The sequence below is a fragment of the Mastigoproctus giganteus genome, chromosome 7 (genome assembly GCF_048544385.1).
Source record: "Mastigoproctus giganteus isolate SK-2022 chromosome 7, ASM4854438v1, whole genome shotgun sequence".
In the NCBI taxonomy this organism is placed as follows: domain Eukaryota; kingdom Metazoa; phylum Arthropoda; class Arachnida; order Uropygi; family Thelyphonidae; genus Mastigoproctus; species Mastigoproctus giganteus.
In genome coordinates this window covers 137,876,578-137,898,667 of record NC_143581.1, presented here as the reverse complement: position 1 = coordinate 137,898,667, position 22,090 = coordinate 137,876,578, and the positions used below count along the sequence as shown (strand labels likewise).

The window sequence follows — 22,090 nt, the reverse complement described above, 5'->3', positions numbered from 1 at the left end:
TATAGTACCACAGAGTTGATACGTCGTTCTGGGGTTGCTGTTTCCCATATGTAGTAATTTACATTTGTCAATGTTAAACTTCATTTGCCACCTCTCAGCCCATCTGCTCAACCTTTCCAGATCCTGTTGCAGTGTGGTAGATGACTTTCATCAACCGGTGAAATACCACCACTTTGCTTATTGGAGGCTTGAAGTGGTGAAACCCATGTTTAGTCTCTAGAGCAAAGTTTCCGGCATCCCCCTCCCACCATACTTCTCCTTCAACCCATGCTTTTTTAACCCAAGCACGGTACAAAGTACTATAGGTTCTAATACCTCTCGTGTTTGGGGTTCACATAAAAAAAAAAAAAAAAGAAAAAAAAAAAAAAAGCAGCATAGCGTCAGTAGTGTCTTTAACAACCCTGCAAACCTTTGAATCATCTGCAAACTTGGACATTAAGCTTGATATACCATCATCAATATCATTCATAAATACAGAAAGCAATAATGGATCCAATACTGAACCCCGAGGGACTCCACTAATATCATTAGTCCACGATGAGCAGTGTCCATTGATTACAACTCTCTGCCTTCTCCCCCTCAACCACCCCCTTTATCCATAGCAGCAATTTGCCTCCAATGCCACACTGCTCCAATTTGTGCAGAGGTCTTCCATGTGCAACAGTATCAAAAGCCTTTCTAAGATCCAAATATATAATATCAAAGTTATTCCCTGCATCATAGTATTCAATCAAATTGGTCAGGCAAGACTTTCCCTTAACAAAACCATGCTGTGTCCGAGCTATAACTGAAGTCTTGTGTAGATGATCCTACAGTGCTTCTTGAATCAGTGCCTCCATTAATTTTCCTGGAATAGAAATTAAACTCACACGTCTATAATTACTTGTGTCAGCCTTTGATCCTCCTTTGTGAATTGGGGTCACATTGCACATCTCCAGTCTATGGGTACCTCCCCTGAGTCCAAGGAAGCTCTCATAATTATGGCTAAGGGTTTGCTGCCTCCTTTAATATAACTGGATAGATCCCAATCCACCCCAGGTGCTTTTGTGTTTATCTTCAACAATTTCTCCTCCACTTTACTCTCAGTTATTACAAGATTATCTAGCTTACTGCCAGAGTTGAATACACCTCTGGCATTCCTCTCGCTGAATAACTCCTCATGTGTGAATGTCGATGCAAAATATTCATTTAGTTTCTTAGCTACCCGAGCAGGATCATAAACAGTTGAACCATCGATATCAAGCGGACCAATCTGATTCATCCCTTTCCTTCTAGAGTTTACATAAGTAAAGAACACTTGGCTGTTTTTCTTTGCATCCTTTGCCAAAGATTTCTCGTAATCTGCCTTTGCCTGCCTAACCTCCTTTGTAACATGGTTACAGATCAACTTATATCTATCATAGGCTTCTGTGTCACATGCAAAATGGGTGGGCAAATCACCTCGTTTATATGTTAATTTATATGTATCCCACACATTTTTCTTCTCTGCCGTATGTCTCATTAATTGATCTGACATCCATTTAGCCTAAACCTTGAACAATATTTCTTAGTTGGTATGTAAAGCCTAGTAGCTTCCAAGATAAGTTCTTTGAATGCTTCCCATTTTGAATTTCCTGTTGGCAACATCATCAGTTAGTCCCACTGTATAGAATTTAAATACTGTCTCAGATCATCGAAGTCGCCTTTATGAAAGCAAAAACCCTTCCCTTTATCCCTGATGGTAGTTACCTCTTTGAGTAAATCCCACTTCAGCACACTGTGATCACTGCCACCTAGTGGTTCCTTTATCTGCAGATTCTTAATGAATGAAGAATCACTACTGATAATCAAATCAAGAGTATTACTCCCTCTAATTGCCTCCTGAACATGCTGATATAGAAAACACTCATGTAATAAATCCACAAAAGCCTTGCTAATGTGAGTGACCAACCCACAAATTCCAATCAATATGTGGGAAATTAAAAAACCCCCCATTATAAGACTCTGATTTACTGGGCCACTATTTCCCTGTACAGTTTCTTATTATACTCATCAGAGTCATTAAGCCTATAGTGCACTCCTACTTTCAATTTTGATCTCCCAATGCTTATGTCACACCAAACTGACTCGACACTGCACTGTCTCGCGATGTCGACTGGCTTCACTTCCTTGGATTTTATGTTTTTTTAACTAATAGCATAACCCCTCCTCCCTTCCTATCCTGTCTATCCTTTCTGTACACATTGTACTCCCCAAATTCCAGTTCTGCATTCCTTATATCGTGTGACACCATTTCTCTGATATCCCAACAATATGTGCCTTTGATGTTTTAAGCAATACCTCAAATTCATCAAATTTATTTACCAAACTCCTAGCATTGGTGTATACGTAAGTATACATGCACCTGTTCATATTCTTAGCTACCCTAAAACAACCCATGTGTTTACTTGTACCGCAATGACTCCCAGCAGTCTCTGAAATATTTCTGCATCTTGTTTTCCAGGCTGCTGTTCATTCCAATAGAAGCAGTGCAAGAATCACTTTCACCTCTGCCAGTGGCTAATGTTAATCTATTAGTCCTTCTATCTCCCCAAGCTAGCAGTTTTCCGACCCACCATACTGACTCGATAGCATCATCAAATATTCTTGCACAATTTCTATTTAAGTGTATCCCATCCCTGTAGAAGCAGTCTCTCCTGTTAACAAGTACAGACCAGGCTGAAAAAAATTCTACCCCTTGAGCCTTGCACAATCTTTCCAGGGCCGAATTGATCGACAAGGCTCTCATCATATACTCCCTCCTATCGTGTCTGGGCAGAATTGCAGACACTTTCAAATTCAACCCTAATTCACGGCTTTTTTTTCAACAGTGACCTGTACTTGTTAAGTAATTCTGCCGGTCTCCTACTCTTAACAACTATATCACCTTAACAACTATATCACCTTTTGTGCCCTTAAAAAATGATATCTGCTCTACAACATCATCAACCTTTACCCCTGACAGACATATCCTTTTTACAAAGCATGTTCCCTGTTTTTCCTGACAATAGAGTCACCAACAACTACTAGTTCCTGTGGGTCCAGACATTCTGCCTTGGAGGTTGCTGCTGTGTTGCATGATGACCAAGTGCAAGCTCGGATTTTGATGTGGGCAGCTGAGAGCTAGATGGGCCCCTCAATTTAGATCCTTCGAGGGCATCCACTCTGTCCTTCAAGCTCTCATATAGGCCCATAACAACGCTGAGTTGTCGCCTGATTTCGTTACACTCTTTGCATCGTGCACACACACACAAAGACATCCCCCATGGCAATATCATGTCCCATACCCGACTGCTCCACAAAAAAGTGCATTTTAAAAGGCTGTGATTCAGAGGCCCCCCCTCCTCAGTTCTCCCCTGAGCCATAGCACTCCCATTAGCTTAAGCCTTTTGCTTTGCTGCTCTGGTCTGAGTCATGATTTCGATTTAATTTCAATAAAATATCAATTTCAGTACAAAATTATTACCCTAAACTTGTATCCCAACACAGTTATAGCGCTGTATATATTTTTCAATATCGAGCATTATCTACAAGTTCCATTTATATAACTTCCGTACCTAGTTATATATTAATTAATTATGTTACATTTGTAATCTAAGCAATGGACAAAAAAGGAGAAGGATTTTCCTGTTTGAGGCAAAAGTTCCCTTGAATCAGTGAGGCCAAGATAAAAGAGGGAATTTTTGTGGGTCCTCAAATCAAACTGCTAATCCAAAATGAGGAATTCACTAAAAACTTAAATGTTACAGAAATAAGAGACTGGGAGGTATTCAAAAAAAGTCTGTCAGAACTTTTTAGGCAATGAGAAATCACAAAATTACAGTGAAAGTGTGGATGAGCTAATTTAAGCATGCAGAGAGTTGGGATGCAACATGTCATTAAAGCTCCATTTCCTACATTCCCATTTACACTTTTTTCCTGGAAACTTAGGAGCAGTCTCCAATGAACACAGTGAAAGGTTCACCAAGATATTTCTCAAATGGAAAAATGATACCAGGGAAAATGGAGTCCAAATATTTTGGCCGACTACTGCTGGAATCTCATATGATAAACACTAGTGAACAATTATAAAAGACAAAAAAAATGACAAAATAAGTGTTTTGTTATCAGAGAAACATTTTTGTAAATAGAATAAGGTTAATAGATCCACTGTTCAATATTTAGTACAGTATGTAACATTTTCTTAAAATATATGAAATTGTTTTTTTTTTATTAGAAACTTAAATTGACTTCAATTCCTTCTCCCTTAAAACTAGTGGGTGTTACAGCAATGTGGTTGCAATATTTAAATTCAGAAATATCAAATCTACAAGAATCACAGTGAATTTTTAACAGGGAGTGTGAAAAAAATAACACTTTTTTTTTTAGCTGACCAGTGTCATTGCTGAACACCAATGATGAAGTCTTGGATGCAAAAAAAAAAAAAAAAAAAATAAAATAATTCAAGTCAAAAATTGCTTTCTTTAAAGACATTTTAAAAAAATTTAGTATTATTCTGATGTACAGGGTTGACAAAAAAGCTTCATTTGCCAGTAGTGAACTAAGTTTGCTACAAAATGCACCATTCCCATATTGTGAAACAAGTTGCCTAAATCTTCCACTTCAAACTGCTCTCCAGAGAGAAATATGTTGCTATTTATTTGCAACATGTATTATTACCCAGATGAATGTTTTGGAGATTATTATTATCTCTTCTTCAGTGGGTGTTTGTCTCATTGGGTTGCCTGGTTTTACACTGATGGCACCCAGTGATAAGATATTTCCACCAAATGAGAGGTGTCAATATCCTAAACTCAAATTTGGAGCAAAGGCTTCAGAGGCATATAACAGCTATAAAATATCAGTGCACACAAGTTGGCAAAAACTTCACCTGCACAAAGTTGAGGCTAATACTAATTGATGTGCATTAATATTTTATGGCTGTCACATGCCTGAAGCTTTTGTGCACTATGGCTTTAGTCAGTTTTGTGCCACTAACTCAACAATAACAGATTCCTCTGCTCTAAATTTATTTGGAAATTTCGCATGTTCTTAATGAAACTAAAATTTTGGTTTTTCTTCACAAAAAAAAAAAACACCCAACACCGAAGCAATAATAAAATCATAATCCTTTTCATGTGTGGCACTCAAAACCAAACAAGACAAAACTACTAATTAGTGTACGAGAAAAGAAAGCCCACTTTTTTTGTCAGTCCAATGTGATGCAAACTTAGACAGGATGGTCTTAGAGAATGAAAAATTTTCCCAAAAAGTGTTACAGCTACTTTGGAGATGTGGACTAGATATCTGAAGTAGTTTTTGTTTTCTGCTGCTCCCATTAATCTGGTGCTAAGGTTTCACAGAGGCCCAAGTGCCACTGAGTTTGATTCATTGTCGGTTTTCGTGAGTATTCAGTCTGACTTCAATTTTCATCTTGTTGCTTGCCTTTACATTTATTTTAAATAAGAGTAGCACAATTGTTTATTTAGAAAGAACATTAATAATCATTTTTGTAGTAAACACTCACCAGACTTCCAAATTAATACAATGTGAATTCCAGAAATGTTATCTTCTTCCAAATTACAGCTTTTTAAACTACCAACAGTACTGGGAATTTCATCAACAGAAGAATGGATATGAGTAGATAGCATCACTTTTATTCTGAGTGTATGGCACAATATCCAGATACTATATGGAGGATATTTAGGATCAGCTTTAATTGCTATAACATGTGGAGTTTTCTGTAAAATAAATATATTGTTATGCATAAGTGATTTATATAAAAAATGAATTAACAAATAAATTGCATCAGCTTGAACCGAAACAATAAATAAAGCTAATAATAAAACCAATGTAAAGAAAACTAAAAGTAACTATATTATAACGAATACAGCATATGCTGGCATAATTGTTCAGAATTATTTTAAATAAGAGTAGCACAATTGTTTATTTAGAAAGAACATTAATAATCATTTTTGTAGTAAACACTCACCAGACTTCCAAATTAATACAATGTGAGGGGGCATAAATGCAATGCCCCACATTAATACAATGTGAGGGGGCACACCTGAGAGGGCATAAATTCAAATTGAGGAAAGACAGATGTAGGATAGATGTGCGGAAATTTGCCTTTAGCCAGCGGGTAGTTGGACGTTGGAACAGATTTCCATCTCTTGTTGTGGAAGTTGATAGCCTAAATAAATTTAAAGCTCAGTTGGACAGGTATTTCGAACGAACAGAGGGGTGAAGTGGAAGGTTTTTTTTTTTTTTTTTTTTTGGCTGATGCTGCATAAGCTTGCTTTCTTGCATCATATGCCTCTACTAATGCTAATAAAATCCTGATTTTATGGAATACCATTAAGATGGTTCATTTTCAACTAATGGTATTCGATAAAGGAGAAGCTGACCTATTCTGGGGCATACTCACTAGAAGAGCCTTTAATTTTGATATTCCACCTCGGTTGAAGACTATCTGTGCATAACACAAATCAATTCAAAATAACTTAACAATTTTAAGAACAAGCTGTGAAAAGTGCAAGAAACATAAAAATAGTAACAAATCATCCGGTCATCCAATGCCCAGAGTTACCATCAATACCAACATTGAGATGGGTCTGTGCTACCTAGTATATTAGCTCTTCTACAAAAAACTGCCTTGACAAAATTATTAAGCATTCTAAAAGACCTCCAAGAATCAAACAAGGAAGACGAATTTTCTTCACAGAGGCCCAAGTGCCACTGAGTTTGATTCATTGTCGGTTTTCGTGAGTATTCGGTCTGACTTAATTTGCATCTTGTTGCTTGCCTTTTCCCATGGGACCAAACCTGGTGAAGCACTATCTCCCCATGGTCTGGGCCAGGCAGCTGGGGGGGGGGTCCCCCCAGCTGGCAGAAGGAGCTTATTTTGGCTTTTGTTCAAAATTCCGTGTGTTTATTAATTGGCAATTTGCTTTATAGTGTTAAGTTAGCCAGTAAATTTGTTTTAAGTTACTAACAGGTTTATTATTATTGTTAGTTTTCATTTTGATTAGATATATGGAAACAGGGAGGAGAGAAACTCCCTCGACTCCTCAGGAAGAGGATGAGCCTGACAAATATTTTGAAAGAATCCAGATACAGTTAAGTTTTTTATGCCTTGGTTGAAGAAACTCACATAACTACTGGTAGGCAGGCACTCTCAAAAATTCAAGAACTCAGAGCAAAGACAGTAGCCGAGAAAAAGGCAGCCTTAAATGGCTGAAGAAAAAGCCTTCTGTAGCAGATTGCTATTGAAGTAGCATTTTAGAAGCATCAACGACTAAGGCCATATTGTTACACTTCGGTAGTAGGAAAGTAGGGAAGGTAGTAGGAAAGCCTTCGGTAGGTTGCCAGTCAATATTTTCTAGGGCCTTTTTATAAAACTCGCACCAGAAGTGCAGTGCAAAAGGATATGCCTTCTCAAGAGACCAGGTCATCTTCTGAGGAGTTGGACTCCAGAAGGATAAGAGACTGTGACCCAGTAGGTTATCAGGGGAGAAGTTTAGTTAGTTATGTCCTTTTGGACAAGTTGTAGTGTTGACATGATGTCCAGTTGGCACTGTTCCAAGAGACTGTGACTGTTCTGATCTCTATGAAATCTGTTGAGATGTAGCAAAGAACTGGAGCCTTGGCTAAGCTGGTTAATACTTAGCTGAGGCTTCGAAAACTTCGATGAGGACTTGGATATTTCAAACAGAGTTTTACGAAGGCTGTTTTGTCAATATGGGATGAAATGGAGACTGTAGTGATGCAACTGGAAACTTGAGAACCAGAAGTTAAGTCCCAATCACCAAGAAATAGTCCCAACAACTCAGAAAACCTTCACTAATGTGGTTTGCAAGATGCCTCAGCAGCCGTTAAAGAAGTGTAAGATGTTGATCGTCAAGACTGTCAGATAGATACAGTTCTAGTCAGCAGATTTAGAGGATGTGAAAGTCCTCTCAATAAGACCTACTGGAGATCAAACAGAATAAGATATTAACAAAATATCTCTTTGTGCTAAGGTTGCTGAACTTGATATGGATGTCATTCGACCCCCAAAAATTTATATCAAAGTTGTGGTTTTTGACATGGACTGCCAAGTTACAAGAGAGCACTTGATAAACCAGTTGTGGACATGTAAACTGAAGGATTCAAGATTTACACAAGGTCAATTCTGCTCAATGGTTCACATAGTGGCAAGGAACAGTCACGGATAAAACTCTGATTCAATGTACTGGTGAGATCAGAAAGACATTCATGCCTCATGTGAGGATATATATAGACTGGTCTTCACACAGGGTACAGGACCTCTGGGTTACACTCAATATTATCAATGTATAACATTGAGACATGTTCGCAAGACATTGTAAAGACTGATGCCTTCTGCAGACATTGCGGAGGCCAAGGTCACTCTTTTATCAAAATCAGATGATCTTCTTCTCAGACCACTTCATGGAATATAGAGCATGTTCAGACTTCGAAAGAACTCTAGATGCAGTTTTAAGAAGGATAGACTATGATTAAACATTGTACTGAAGGTGAGGTGACCCAGTAGTTTATACAGCGAGAGGTTTAGTTAGTTATGTCCTTTTGGACAAGTTTTAGTGTTGACATGATGCCCAGTTGGCTTCACTCAGTTGATTATGTGTTTGTCCTATTGTTACAACGTGGGGTGGTCGTTCCCATCTCTGTATTGATGATCCATCTGTTAGGACTTAATTGGTGTGATATGTGATAGACCATGTCAGTGACTAATGCAAACAAGAGTACAGATAGTAGTAACCTACCTCCTCCTGGTGCAGATGGTAACATGTGGTGGGGTGTGATGGCCTATACCCACCGTGAAACCAAAGGTTGCTTGCAATGATAATCTCTTGTTTTATTTATGCATTTAAGTTGACTCAAGGTTGTGAGTCTGTTTTGTTTTTATAAAATCTACTAACTGACTGAAAGGTTTTGTAATTTAACAAGCAGATGAGCTCTAGTTGCATATGTGCATCTGCAGGGGGGGGGGGGATTAGCTTGCTGGCTCACGTAAACTAAAAAATGTTCTCATAGAGAATCAGAGCCTCAATCTCTTGGCATGATCGTAAATTGGCAAGCAAGCCACAGTGGAGCATAACATGGAGAGTGGTTTAAGGGTCTCCACATTCAAATGGTCTAAACTCAGTCAATCGCAGCTGACAAAGCCTAGACCTTAAGCCATGCCCAGTCAAGATGAAACAGGCTTCAAATTCAAATCACAGTTATAGTAGTAGTTGCGTTTCCCACTAGTAGATTCCTAACATAGCAGTAGTATATGTGTCTGACGAATGGCAACACCTGGAACGTCAGTTCAACTCTGCCATGTTTTGCTGTGGTCATAGAGGAGATGTCTGTAGGTATAATAATAAAGTAAACATGGAGGAAACCATTTCAGGTTACATTCGGAATTCGAATTGAAGGAAATTTTATTTGGAGTTTGACTTTCTTTAAAAATTACAGGAACCAATTAGAGATAGATAAGCTGAAATAGTTAACCACTCAACTGTTTGCAAGAGAAAGAATTATACAGAAAGTTATACATGTTTAAAGAAATAGTTATACAAACTGTTTGAGACAAGAAATTATACATAAAATTTACGGAGTTATAAAAAATAAAAATTAAAATTAAATACTGGAGGCAGAGCTTACACCTCTGGTCCACAAGTGAAACAGAGGGCAAAAGGCACATGTTTATTTACCTTTCTCATAGTTATTCCATAGTGTCTGCCACACAGAAACCAATTCACCATTGATGTGTCCCTGCCAGCTCAGCTGGTAAATTTACAGGATCATCTGCTGCTCTCCTCATTGGGCACAAGGGGATTCTGAAAACTTCCATATTAAATGCTTTATCTAATGTAGTACATCAGACCCACCCAAATAACTAGCAGGCAACTAGCCACAGATGACACTCAAAGCATTGTATGAAATAGTCCCACATGCATGGGTTATCTCCAGGAGAGCAAATCACTGTGTGCTAATAAGGTGCTCTTTAATAGTAACCAGAGTGGCCTTTGCACAACAAGCTCAGGAGGCATTGCTGATAATGAAAAAAAAAAAAAAAAACAAAACAAAACACAATTGCATAACAAATTAAAAGGAACTATATTATAACATATCAATGCTCCATTAAAGGATCCCAGAAGCTTAGAATACAGTGCTTTGATCTCATCTTTCAGATATCTTGAATATACCATAGAGCTTATGCAGACAAGATCATTCAACCAAACTGGCCAAAGATGGTTTTCTGCTCAATGTGTTTTCTCAAGTCTCCATACACCAGGAGGAGTGGCTGGCATAAGCCACCTTATCAACACCTCCAGATTATGCACCATAAATTTGTCAGAAACTATCTCCATTGAAGGCTCTAGGATTGACCCGTGAGAGCCACCCCATTCCACCAGACAGGAATTGTTCATATCCAGATCTTACTGTTCCTAAAGTAGTCTCTCAGAATGCAGTAGAGATTACCAGGACAAAGGGCATCTCTAGCCTTGTGCAGGATGTTATCCTACCATAGAGCATCAAAGGTACCCATAAAGTCAAAATACATCCAGGACATACTGTCCTGGGTATTCATTAACAAGGTTGATCACTGATCACCTTGCATATGGTATCCTCAGCAGAATAACTTTCTTAAAGCCAAACTGGTTTGGAGAACACAATTCATTTGCCTCAAAGAGTGCCATAGATCTCCTCAGAGGCGCCTCCGTAGCCAGGTGGGAAGGAGCAACAACAGTGCATAGCACACGCTTCTTGATTAGACCGGGGTTCGAGCCCGTCATCACCAAATACGGAGGATGCGGAAGGGTCAGGGAATGACCATTGCATATTCCCGGAGCAATATGGCCTTAGTTGCTAATAATGCTCCTAAAAAAAAAAAAAAAAAAAGATCTCCTCAGAACAGGTCTTTCACAGATTTTGCCTAAAATAGGAAAAATCTGTGAAAGACTAGTTCTGAGGTATAGTATAATCTGATAAATCTGGCATCCTTGGGATGCAGCACCTGCTGGATTTTTGAAAATTTCAGGTTTTTTGAGGTGCTAGGCTTGTAGCTGACATATTCAGAGGTAATTTGTAATTTTTTATTAGATAATACAGTGGTTTTGATTTCTATAATATCCACAGAATGATAGTTGGTAGCATCAAGACAAAATGTTAACCTGTACTTATGGAGTGGTGCAGTGAATAACAAAAAATAAAGGTTGTGGGTTTGAATACTGTCTCTGGTATGGGTATCGAAACTGTTCAATAATTTTTAATCAGAGCTATAAATAGTGTGATACAATTTCAGAAATAGAATACAATACTATGAACTAGTATTGAATGTCTCACAAAATTAATGATTTCATATGCTGCAAATATACACCGATGAGCCAAAACATTACGACCAACTACCTAATAATATGTTGGTCCTCAACATGCAGCCAAAACAGATCGTACCCGGCAAGGCATGGACGCTACAAGATTTCTAAATGTGTCTTGTGATATCTGGTACCAATACGTAACCAGCAGATCCTTTAACTCCTGTAAGGTTTTCTTTTAGTTGTTGGCGCATCGACTTCTGTGGCCATAATTCACCTCCCAACGTTTTTGAATTTTACTCTGATCCAAGCCTGAGGCGAGATTCGAACCAGCGACGTTTGGGTTGCCAGGCAGGTACTTTACCCACCTGGCTAGCACAGTTGGCCCTCCTGTATGGTCCGTGGTTGAGATGCCGGACACAGCATGGGTTTGTTAAAGGGAGGTCTTGTCGGACCAACCTGATTGGATACTATGATGTGGTCACAAAGGAAATGAATGCAAAAAATAATTTTGATATCATATACTTGGATTTCAGGAAAGCTTTTGATACTGTTGCACATGGAAGACTGCTGTACAAATTAGAGAGATATGGCATTAAGGGTAAGTTACTAAAATGGATAAAGGGATGACTGAGTGGAAGACGACAGAGGGTGGTAATCCATGGACACTGCTCTTCGTGGACAAATGTTATTAGTGGCGTTCCCCAGGGTTTGGTGTTGGGTCCATTGTTGTTTTGTATATTTATCAATGATATTGATGAAGGTATATCAGGTTTAATGTCCAGGTTTGCAGATGATACAAAGGTTGGCAGGGTTGTTAACAACAGAAAAGACAGTATGCTACTCCAACTGGATCAAGATAAGTTGGGCAAATGTGCTGAGAAGCGTCAACTGAAGTTTAACATTGACAAATGCAAAGTACTGCATATGGGTAGCAATAACCGAAGAGAAACACCAACCGCATGGTACTACACTCAGGGAAGTAGAAAGTGAAAAAGACCTGGGGGTTATTGTGCAGTCGAATATGAAGTTCGCTGAACAGTGCAGATGGGCTGCCAGGGCAAGTCATGGAGTCCTGTCAATGATATATAGGAATTTTGCTAGCAAGGACAGGGAGATGATTATCCCGTTACACAAGGAAATGGTCAGGCCACATCTACAGTACTGTGTGCAGGTCTGGAGGCCTCATTTTAGGAAGGATGTAGAATTGCTAGAACGAGTACAAAGTTTGTTATTTGGTTTTTAGGAGCATTAGCAACTAAGGCCATATTGCTCAGGGGATATGTGGTGGTCATTCCCTGACCTTTCCGCATCCTCCATATTTGGTGGTCACGGATTCGAACTCCGGTCTAATGAAGAAGCGTGTGCTACGCACTGCCACTCCTGCCCACCTGGCTACAGAGGCACCACAAAGTAGGGCAACATGATTGGTGAGGGGGGAAAAAGGGGCGATCTTATCAAGAAAGGCTCAAGTTCTGCAAATTGCAGCACCTGAAGAGTAGTAGGCAACTGCGAGGTGATCTAATTCAGGTGTATAAGGACTTGAATGGTTGGAGCAAGCTCAATGCTGATGGGATTCCTCTTGCTCAGATTACTCTGCTGAGGGAAAATAAATTCAAATTGAGGATAGACAACTGCAGAATAGATAAGGAAATTTGCCTTTAGCCAGCGGGTAGTTGATTGATGGAACAGATTTCCATCTTTTGTTGTGGAAGTTAACAGCCTAAATAAATTTAAGGCTGAGCTGGGCAGGCATTTGGAATGAATTGAGGGGTGAAATGGGAGGTTTCTTTTTTTTTTTTTTTGCTGATGCTGCATAAGCTTGCTTTCTTGCATCGTATGCCTCTACTAATGCTAATGCTAACTGGATGGTACTACACTTAGGGTAGTAGAGAATGAAAAGGACTTGGGTAATTGTGCAGTCGGATATGAAGTTTTCTGAGCAGTGCAGACAGACTGCAAGAGTAGCTCACGGTGCCTTGTCGATGACATACAGGAATTTTGCTAGCAGGGATAAGGAGGTGATTGCTTCCTTGTATAAGGCAATGGTCAGCCACCAACTTGTACTGCATACAGTTTTGAAGGCCTCATTTTAGGAAGGATGTTCAGCTGCTGGAACGAGTAAAGAGAGGGGCAATGTGACAGGTGATTGGTACAAAGGGTTGCTGTTACCAAGAAAGGCTTAAGTTCTGCAGATTGCAGCATCTGGAGACTAGGCACCTGTGAGGGGATCTAATTCAAGTGTATAAGCCTTGAATGGTTTGAGCAAGCTCAATGCTGATGGGATTCTTCCTCTTGTTCAGATTACTCTCCTGAGGGAAAATAAATTCAAATTGAGGAAAGACAATTGCAGAATAGATAAGGAAAATAAGAATAGATAAGGATGTGGAAATTTGCCTTTAGCCAGCGGGTGGTTGATAGATCTGTTGTAGTGGAGGTCAACAACTTAAATAAGTTCGAGGCAGATCTAGACAAACATTTGGAGTGAATGGATGGGTGAAATGAGAAGGTTGGTTTTTTTTTTTTTTTTTGGTCAATGCTATATAAGCATGCTTTCTTGCATCATATGCCTCTACTAATGCTAATGCTAAGGATTTGGAACTTATGGATGCCCCAGACAGTTATTATAGCAAGCTTTGATCTCATTAGGAAATGTTAGTGAACTAAACATCAGGATGATGTTTCTAATGGGAACAAATGTCCCATCCCTACACATGCATATTTGTTTCTCAGCTGTCCTGTACGTTGGAATATCATATGGTAGCATATGATATTCCAGCCAACATATCTGATATTTTAAACATATGCAAAGATTATACTGTAAAAACCTCTACATTTAAAAACTGATATGGATTAATTATTATTAAATCAATAGGACATTTACAGTAGAATATTAAATTTATTGAATAATTTCTATATAGTTATAATGCCTCTTGCAAAAATGAATGAATCAGAGTATAGTGTGGCTGTGATCTCATTAGCAATTTTAGATTACATACATGAAGAAGGAGAAATTAATTCTGTGGAGGTTTATACTCACTTTGTCACTGTCCAGTGCTAAATTTTAATGCTTCATAAATATTTAGTATGAATATCCCATTTTAATGGGGTGGATGCACTGAGATATTCTTATAGAACTCTCAGGAATCAGTATACTGCCCTCATAAGAGACAAAAAAAGGAATGCTGGAGGCATTTGGGAACTAGTGGAAATAATGACCCTTTAGAAGTTGTCTACAGAATAGTGACCAATAAAGTTGCCAAGAGGAGATGTCTTGGAAACCACTGTCAAACCAGTTGGAACCCAAACCCTGTGTTGGGCGGATTTTGTAAATAACATCCTAGACAGTATTATTCGCACTGAAACTGGGGACCATTCCCCACTCAGCAAAACATTATAAAAGAAAGTACTGAATATGACAGTGCCATATTGACCCTTTGTTTACTACACAAAACCTAGAAATAGAACTATCTAAAACAAAAATCAATAAATGCCCAGGATTTGACATCTTAGGGGTTGAGATTAACAAAAAATTAGCAGAAATAGCACCAGACAAATCAATAGCACTATATAAACTGTATGACAGAAGGTATAATTCCCAAAAATATGAAAAAAAGCTGTGTGTTAAGATTAATTCTCAAAAACTCCGAGCAACCCCATAGCAATCCTATGTACGAGGGTGCTGAGGGCAGACAGACACTTTCTTCACGGCACCAAAATGTACAGGCTTATTCAGTTGTATTTATTTGATTGAGTTTCCCTCCTTAATCAGCACCCCTCGAACACAGTTATGGGTTTATCTGTGTGCCTTGTGGCTTGGTTTAGGACCAGGTCTCGTATACCCTCAACATAAGAGAGAGGAGAGTAACTCATCTTCCCCTTATGCCGCAGTTTGGACCTGCTGCGTTGTGTAACTAAGGAGGAATTTAATGAAAATTACTTTCCATCCCTAGCACAATAACATTTATTGAACTTAATCAATTCAGGTGATTACTGATGTGTTCTGGAGTTCAGCAACGAGGCAAAATTTCAACAAAACAATCATTTATTAATATATATATATATATATATATATATATATATATATATATATAAAACACAATACAAAGGGAAAAAAATACACACATACATATATCACTCTCGTTGCATAATATTATTCTTCTTCTCATTAAAGTTATTAGTTTCACTTATACCATTTTAGCATTATAATGATTTAGCATTACCATGATTCCTTATAGTAACACTCCTTTTACAGAGGGTCATACAGTTAATATAACAATATATAGTATCTTAACACATGTATATATATGTGGCTATTGCCCTTACTAGATATCAACATCTCTTTCTCCATTTGCTCCTCTGTTTAATATTTAAAACATTTAGTATTTAAGACATTTAATAGTTAAAGTGCATACATTGGATTATCAAGCTTTTGCGTTAACCAGTTAATATTCGTAGTACTATACTACTGTACCGCGACACATAATACATCTCGTGTATAACACGCATAAAACATAGAAAGGAATAGTTTAGAAAGGAATCATCTTTTATAGCTAGGTCCGTCTGCTGTTTCATTAAATTAATCTATCACTTTCATACACACACATGATAAAGCATTTCAGCTTACCGTTTTACTGCATCTTTTCTCTCTCTCTTGCTTCCTTGAGCTTCCTCCTTCTAGGGCGCTTCTCTCTGCTTTCTTCTGCTGGCTGGAACTACTTGCTTCCTTCAATACGATTCGCACTGGCACTATTTTATTAGTATTTTCACTACAACCAAAAGAATCACGACTTTCCAAATTTTCTAACTAGCTCTATCTGTATTTTACTTATCTGCCTATACTCTCTATATCTTTTACTCTGCTTTTATATCAGGGTCAAATCCTTTTGTGGTTCTTTCCACTGCTCGTCTCATTCGATGTTCCAGTTCCAAGGCCAAAATCTCAGATGGTCCGAGTATCAAGTCATGGCCAAAGAATCTGTTGACTCGTCTTCTAAACCTCTTAACGAGCAACGAACCCTAAGTACGTCATGATTTTTATGGTCAGTAAGGAGGCGCTTCTGTCGCGGATGATACTCTTGACCATCTCTGGACAAGCGAGATTGTTACCCAATATCAAGATCATCAGAAAGAGCTCCAAGTATTTGCTGTTTATGCGGGAGGCGTCTATTCTTCCCATGTTGTAGTATTATCTCATACTTGCGGAGCGCTTGTATGTTTACAAGGGAAGACAGTTTCCCTTGACCTTTTCTGCCCTTACAACGGAAGTCTACCACTGTACTGTACACGGTTTCTTCTATACTAATTACGAGTGGGTGGGCTTTCCTAAAGTTTTTAATAATATTTTACTCCAAATTTGAATAATAATTACTTGATTCTACTGGTTTCCGTCCTTGTTGATGGTATAACAGTTTTATGAATTAAAACACAATCAAATTAGATATCAGTAATTAGGGAAACCAGAATAATACTGATTTTATCAATTACTAAAGATACGATTTATCCGAAAAGAGAAAGGTGGGATTTTACCACTCGTAACACCTATATCATATAGCCAATAGCCCTACTCTCTATACTAGGGGAAAGTATATAGCAGATTAGCTCAATACTACACAGAATCAAGTTTATATTCCAACAAACAATGTCGTTTTAAGCAGGGCAACTGTACGGACGATGCAATGCATCACCTATTGACAACAGTTAAAAATCCAGAGGAGAAACATATGCTGGCAATCTCTATTCACTTTGCTGGGACATTTGACTCGCTCTGGTGGCCTAGTGTCCATAGGAGACTCTGCCAGGCAAAGGTCCCACAAAAACTCTATAAGGTAATAAACAGCTACCTTACAGACAGAAGCGTCTAAGATAGTGAAAGGATGCATCCACGGAACTGTACTTGATTGTTGAATCAAGGAATGGGACATGATATTGCCAAGGGGAATGTCTTTGTGTGTGTACATGATGTAAGTAGTGTGAGGAAATCAGGTACCAACTCAGCACTGTTATGGGCCAATATGAGAGCTTGAGGGACAGGGTGGATGCCCTCAAAGGATTTAAATTGAGGGGCCCATCACGCTCTCAGCCGCCCATATCAATGCCAGAGCTTGCACTTGAACATCACGCAACACTGTGGCAACCCCCCAAGGCAAAATGCACTGGTCCAAAGGAACTTGTTGTTGTTGTCGGTAACTCTATTGTCAGGGAAACGGGGATCATACTGTGCAAAAAGCATAAGTGGAACAGAACCCAGGGCATGTCTACCGAGGCCAAAGGTTGATGACGTTGTAGAGCAGATATCATCCTTTAAGGGCACAAAGGGAGATATTGCTGTAAATGTTGGCGCTAATGATACTAAGAGTAGGAGACTGGCGGAATTACTTAACAAGTAGAGGGCAATGTTGAAAAAAAAGCCACGAGTTAGGGTTGAATTTGAAAATGTCTGCAATTCTGTCCAGACACGATAGGAGAGAGTATATGATGAGAGCCTTGTTGATGAATTCAGCATTGGAGAGATTGTACAAGGCTCAAAGGCTAGAATTTTTCTCAGCCTGGTCTGTGTTTGTTAACAGGGATACACTTAAATAGAAAGGGTGCAAGAATATTTGCTGATGATATAGAGGCAGAGTTAGGTGGATTGGAAAACTGCTAGCTTCGGGGATACACATGTTAATAGATTAACAGAAGACGCTGGCAGAGGTGGAAGTGATTCTCGCACTGCTTCTATTGCTTCTATTGAAATGCAGTTGAGCAGCAGCCTGGAAAGCAAGGCAATAGGGATTTCGAGGACTGCTGGGAGTCATAGTGGAACAAGTAAATACATGGGCTGTGTTAGTGTAACTAAGAGTAGAAACAGGTACATGTATACTTGTGTGTACAGCAATGCTAGGAGTATAGTTAATAAATTTGATGAGTTTGAAGTGCTAGTCAAGACATCAAAGGCAGATATTGTCGGGATATCAGAAACGTGGTGTCACACAACATAAGCAGCGCAGAATTGGAATTTGGGGAGTACAATGTGTACAGAAAGGATAGACAGGACAGCTAGGGAGGGAGGAGCAGTTATGCTGTTATTTAAGAAACACATAAATTCTAAAGAAGTGCATCCAATTGATGTTGGTGGACAATGCAACGTTGAGTCTGTTTGGTGTGACATAAGCACTGGCAAAGGGAGGAGGAAAGAGTAGGTGTGTGTTATAGGCATCTGATGAGTCTGATGAGTATAATGAGCAACTGTGCAGAGAAATAGAGTGGGCAAGTAAATTACAGTATCTTATATTGCTGTATTTTAATTTTCCAGAGATTGACTGCAATTTGTGGGTTGGTCACACATACACTAGCAAGGCTTTTGTGGATTTATTGGATGATTGTTTTCTACAGCAGCATGTTCAGGAGGCAACTAGAGGGAGTAATACTCTTGATCTCATTATCAGTGGTGATTCTTCATGCATTAAGAATCTGCAAAAAAGGAAACAAGGTGGCAGTGATCACAGTGTACTGAAGTGGGATTTACTCAAAGAGGTAACTAACATCAGGGGTAAAGGGAAGGGTTTTTGCTTTCATAAAGGTGACTAAGGTGGTCTGAGATAATATTTAATTTCTATATGGAGGGGACCAACTGATGATGTTATTAATTCTTCCAGGGAAATTATTACCAACAGCAAATTCAAAATGGGAAGCATTCAAAGAAATAATCTTGGAAGCTACTAGGCTTTTCATACCAACTAAGAAACATTTAGGCGTAAATGGATGTCAGATGAACTAATTAGACATGTGGCAGAGAAGAAAAATGCATGGGATACATATAAATTGACAGGTGACACAGAAGCCTATGATAGATATAAGCTGGTCTGTAACTAAGTCTCAACAGAAGTTAGGCAGGCAAAGGCAAATTTCGAGAAATCTTTGGCAAAGGATGCAAAGAAAAACAGCAAAGAGTTCTTTACTTATGTAAACTCTAGAAAGAGGAGGATAAATCAGATTGGTCAACTTGATATCGATGGTTCAACTGATGATGATCCTTCTAAGGTAGCTAACAAACTAAATGAATATTTTGCATCTCCATTCACATGAGGAGTTATTGAGGGAGGGGAATACCAGAGGTGTATCTGGCATTCCTCTCCCTGAATAACCATCTGGTAGTAAGCTAGATAATCTTGTAATAACTGAGAGTAAAGTGGAGGAGAAATTGTTGAAGATAAATACAAGAAAGGTGGATGGGATCTATCCAGTTATATTAAAAGAGGCAGCAAAGGAAGTAAGCAAACCCTTAGCCATAATTATGAGAGCTTCCTTGGACTCCCTTGTCGTACCCATGCACTGGAGATGTGTAAATGTGACCACAATCCATAAAGGAGGATCAAAGGGAGGCACAGGTAATTACAGATCTGTTAGTTTAACTTCTTCCAGGGAAATTAATGGAGGAATTGGATAAAGAAGCATTGCACGATCATCTAGACAAGGCTTCTCTTATAGCTCGGACAAAGCATGGGTTTCTGAAGAGAAAGTCTTGTCTGACCAATTTGATTGGATACTATGATGTAGTCACAAAGGAACCGGATGCAAAGAATAATTTTGATATCATATATTTGGATCTTAGAAAGGCTTTTCATACAGTTGCAAATGGAAGACTGCTGCACAAATTGGAGCAGTGTGGCATCGGAGGCAAATTGCTGCTAGGGATAAAGGGATGATTGAGCGGGAGAAGACAGAGAGTGGTAATCAATTGACACTGCTCTTCATGGACTAATGTCATTAGTGGAGCCCCCCAGGGTTCAGTATCGGGTCCATTTTGTTTTCTGTATTCATTAATGATATTGAAGATGGTATATCAGGCTTAATGTCCAAGTTTGCAGATTGATGACGCTGACAGTACGCTGTGTTTGCAGACTAATAACACTGACAGTACGCTGCTGCAACAGGATTTAGAAAAGTTGAGTAGATGGGCTGAGAGGTGGCAACTGAAGTTTAACATTGACAAATGTAAAGTACTACATATGGGAAGCAGTAACCCCAGCATAATGTATCAACTCTGTGGTACTAGACTGACAGAGGTAGAGAGTGAAAATGACCTGGGGTAATTATGCAGGCAGATATGAAGTTTCCTAAGCAGTGCAGATGGTCTGCAAGAGTAGCTTATGGTGTCTTATCAATGTAATACACGAATTTTTCTAGCAAGGATAAGGAAGTAATTATCCCTTTGTATAAGGCAATGGTCAGGCCACACCTCGAGTACTGTCTGCAGGTCCGGAGGCCTCATCTTAATAAGGATGTAGAGCTGTGGGAACGAGTACAGAGAAGGGCAACAAGATTATTGAATGGAACAAAGGGTTGCTCTTACAAAGAAAGGCTTAAGTTTTGCAAATTACAGTGTCTGAAGACTAGGCACCTGTGGGGTGATCTGATTGATTGAGGTGTATAAAGTGTTAAATGGTTTGAGCATGCTCAATGCTGATGGGATTCTTCCTCTTGCTCAGAATAATTGCCTTAGAGGACACAAATTCAAATTTAAGAAAGACAGTTGTAGGATAGATGTGCAGAAGTTTGCCTTTAGTCAACGGGTGGCTGATTGGTGGAACAAACTTCCATCTGGCATTGTAGAAGACAAACTAAATCTGCTTGTTTAGAAGACCTTTATGCCAAATAGGATCGAAAGCATTTGAGATGTCAAAAGCAATTGCTTGTGTTTCAATGAACTATTCCATTGAATCTGTTGATAAATGGGTAACATAAACCAGAATATCACCAGTGGATTGACACTGACGGAATCCATACTGGCGATCATTGATCAGACAGAAGGTTTCTAGGTAGTTAAAGAGTTGGCGGTTAATTGATTTCTCCATTACTTTAGAAAGTGTGGAAGTAATTGCAACGGGAACAATAATTGGATGGTAGGAATTTGTCACTCTTTTTAGGAACAGGCTGGATATGAGCAAATTTCCAAGCAGAAGGAAAAGCACCTTTGGAAAAAGAAAGTGAAAAAAAGGCGGCAAAGAACAGGAGTAAGTTCAGTATCACAGGTTTTGGGAACAAGTGGAGAAATACCATCAGGACCCAGAGCTTTCTTAGCATCATCATCAGCCATTTTCAATCCACTGCAGGATGAAGGCCTCTCCAGCAACTTTCCAGTTCCTTCTATTTTGAGCACTGGCCATCCATTTACTACCCAAAAACTCATGAATTTCATCTATCCATCTCTGCCTTTGTCTTCCAGGTTTTCTTCTAGCTCCTCTTGGGTACCATTCTGTTATTTTCTTAGTCCATCTGTCATCATGTCTTCGAGCTATGTGTCCTGCCCAAGACCATTTTAGTTCTTTAGTTTTGATAAGAATGTCCTTTACTTGAGTTTGCTGCCTAATCCATGTGTTTCTCTTCTTATCTAACAGTCTGATTCCCAATATAATTCGTTCCATTCTTCGCTGTGTAGTTCTCAGCTTCTCTTCCATTCTTTTTGTGAGTGCCCAAGTTTCACTTCCATAAGTCATGGTGGAGAGTATACATTGATTCATTATTTTACGTTTCAGACAAACTGGGATATTACTCTTCAGTATGTGACTATATTTCCTGAATGCTATCCATCCAAAATTTATTCTTCTCTTGACTTCCAGCCATTTATCATTATTACAGCTAATAACTTGTCCCAGATAAGTATATAACTCCACCTTTTCAATTACTGCTCCTTCAATCATTATTTCCCTTTCCGTGGCATACTTGTTCATCATTACTTTTGTTTTAGCCATATTCATCTTTAGTCCAAAATCCTTACTAAC

At 38.8% G+C, this 22,090-nt stretch overlaps 1 protein-coding gene across 3 annotated transcripts in view; it reads right to left on the bottom strand.

Moving 5' to 3' along the window:
* AIMP2 (aaRS-interacting multifunctional protein 2) overlaps positions 1 to 22,090 on the bottom strand; it is a 127,760-nt gene that overhangs the window by 55,255 nt on the left and 50,415 nt on the right. For all 3 annotated transcript variants that reach the window (XM_090377109.1, XM_090377108.1, XM_090377107.1), the window contains exon 3: positions 5,525 to 5,738. In XM_090377109.1, the coding sequence (XP_090233235.1) occupies positions 5,525 to 5,738 (214 nt within the window). The remainder of the gene's footprint in view (positions 1 to 5,524; positions 5,739 to 22,090) is intronic.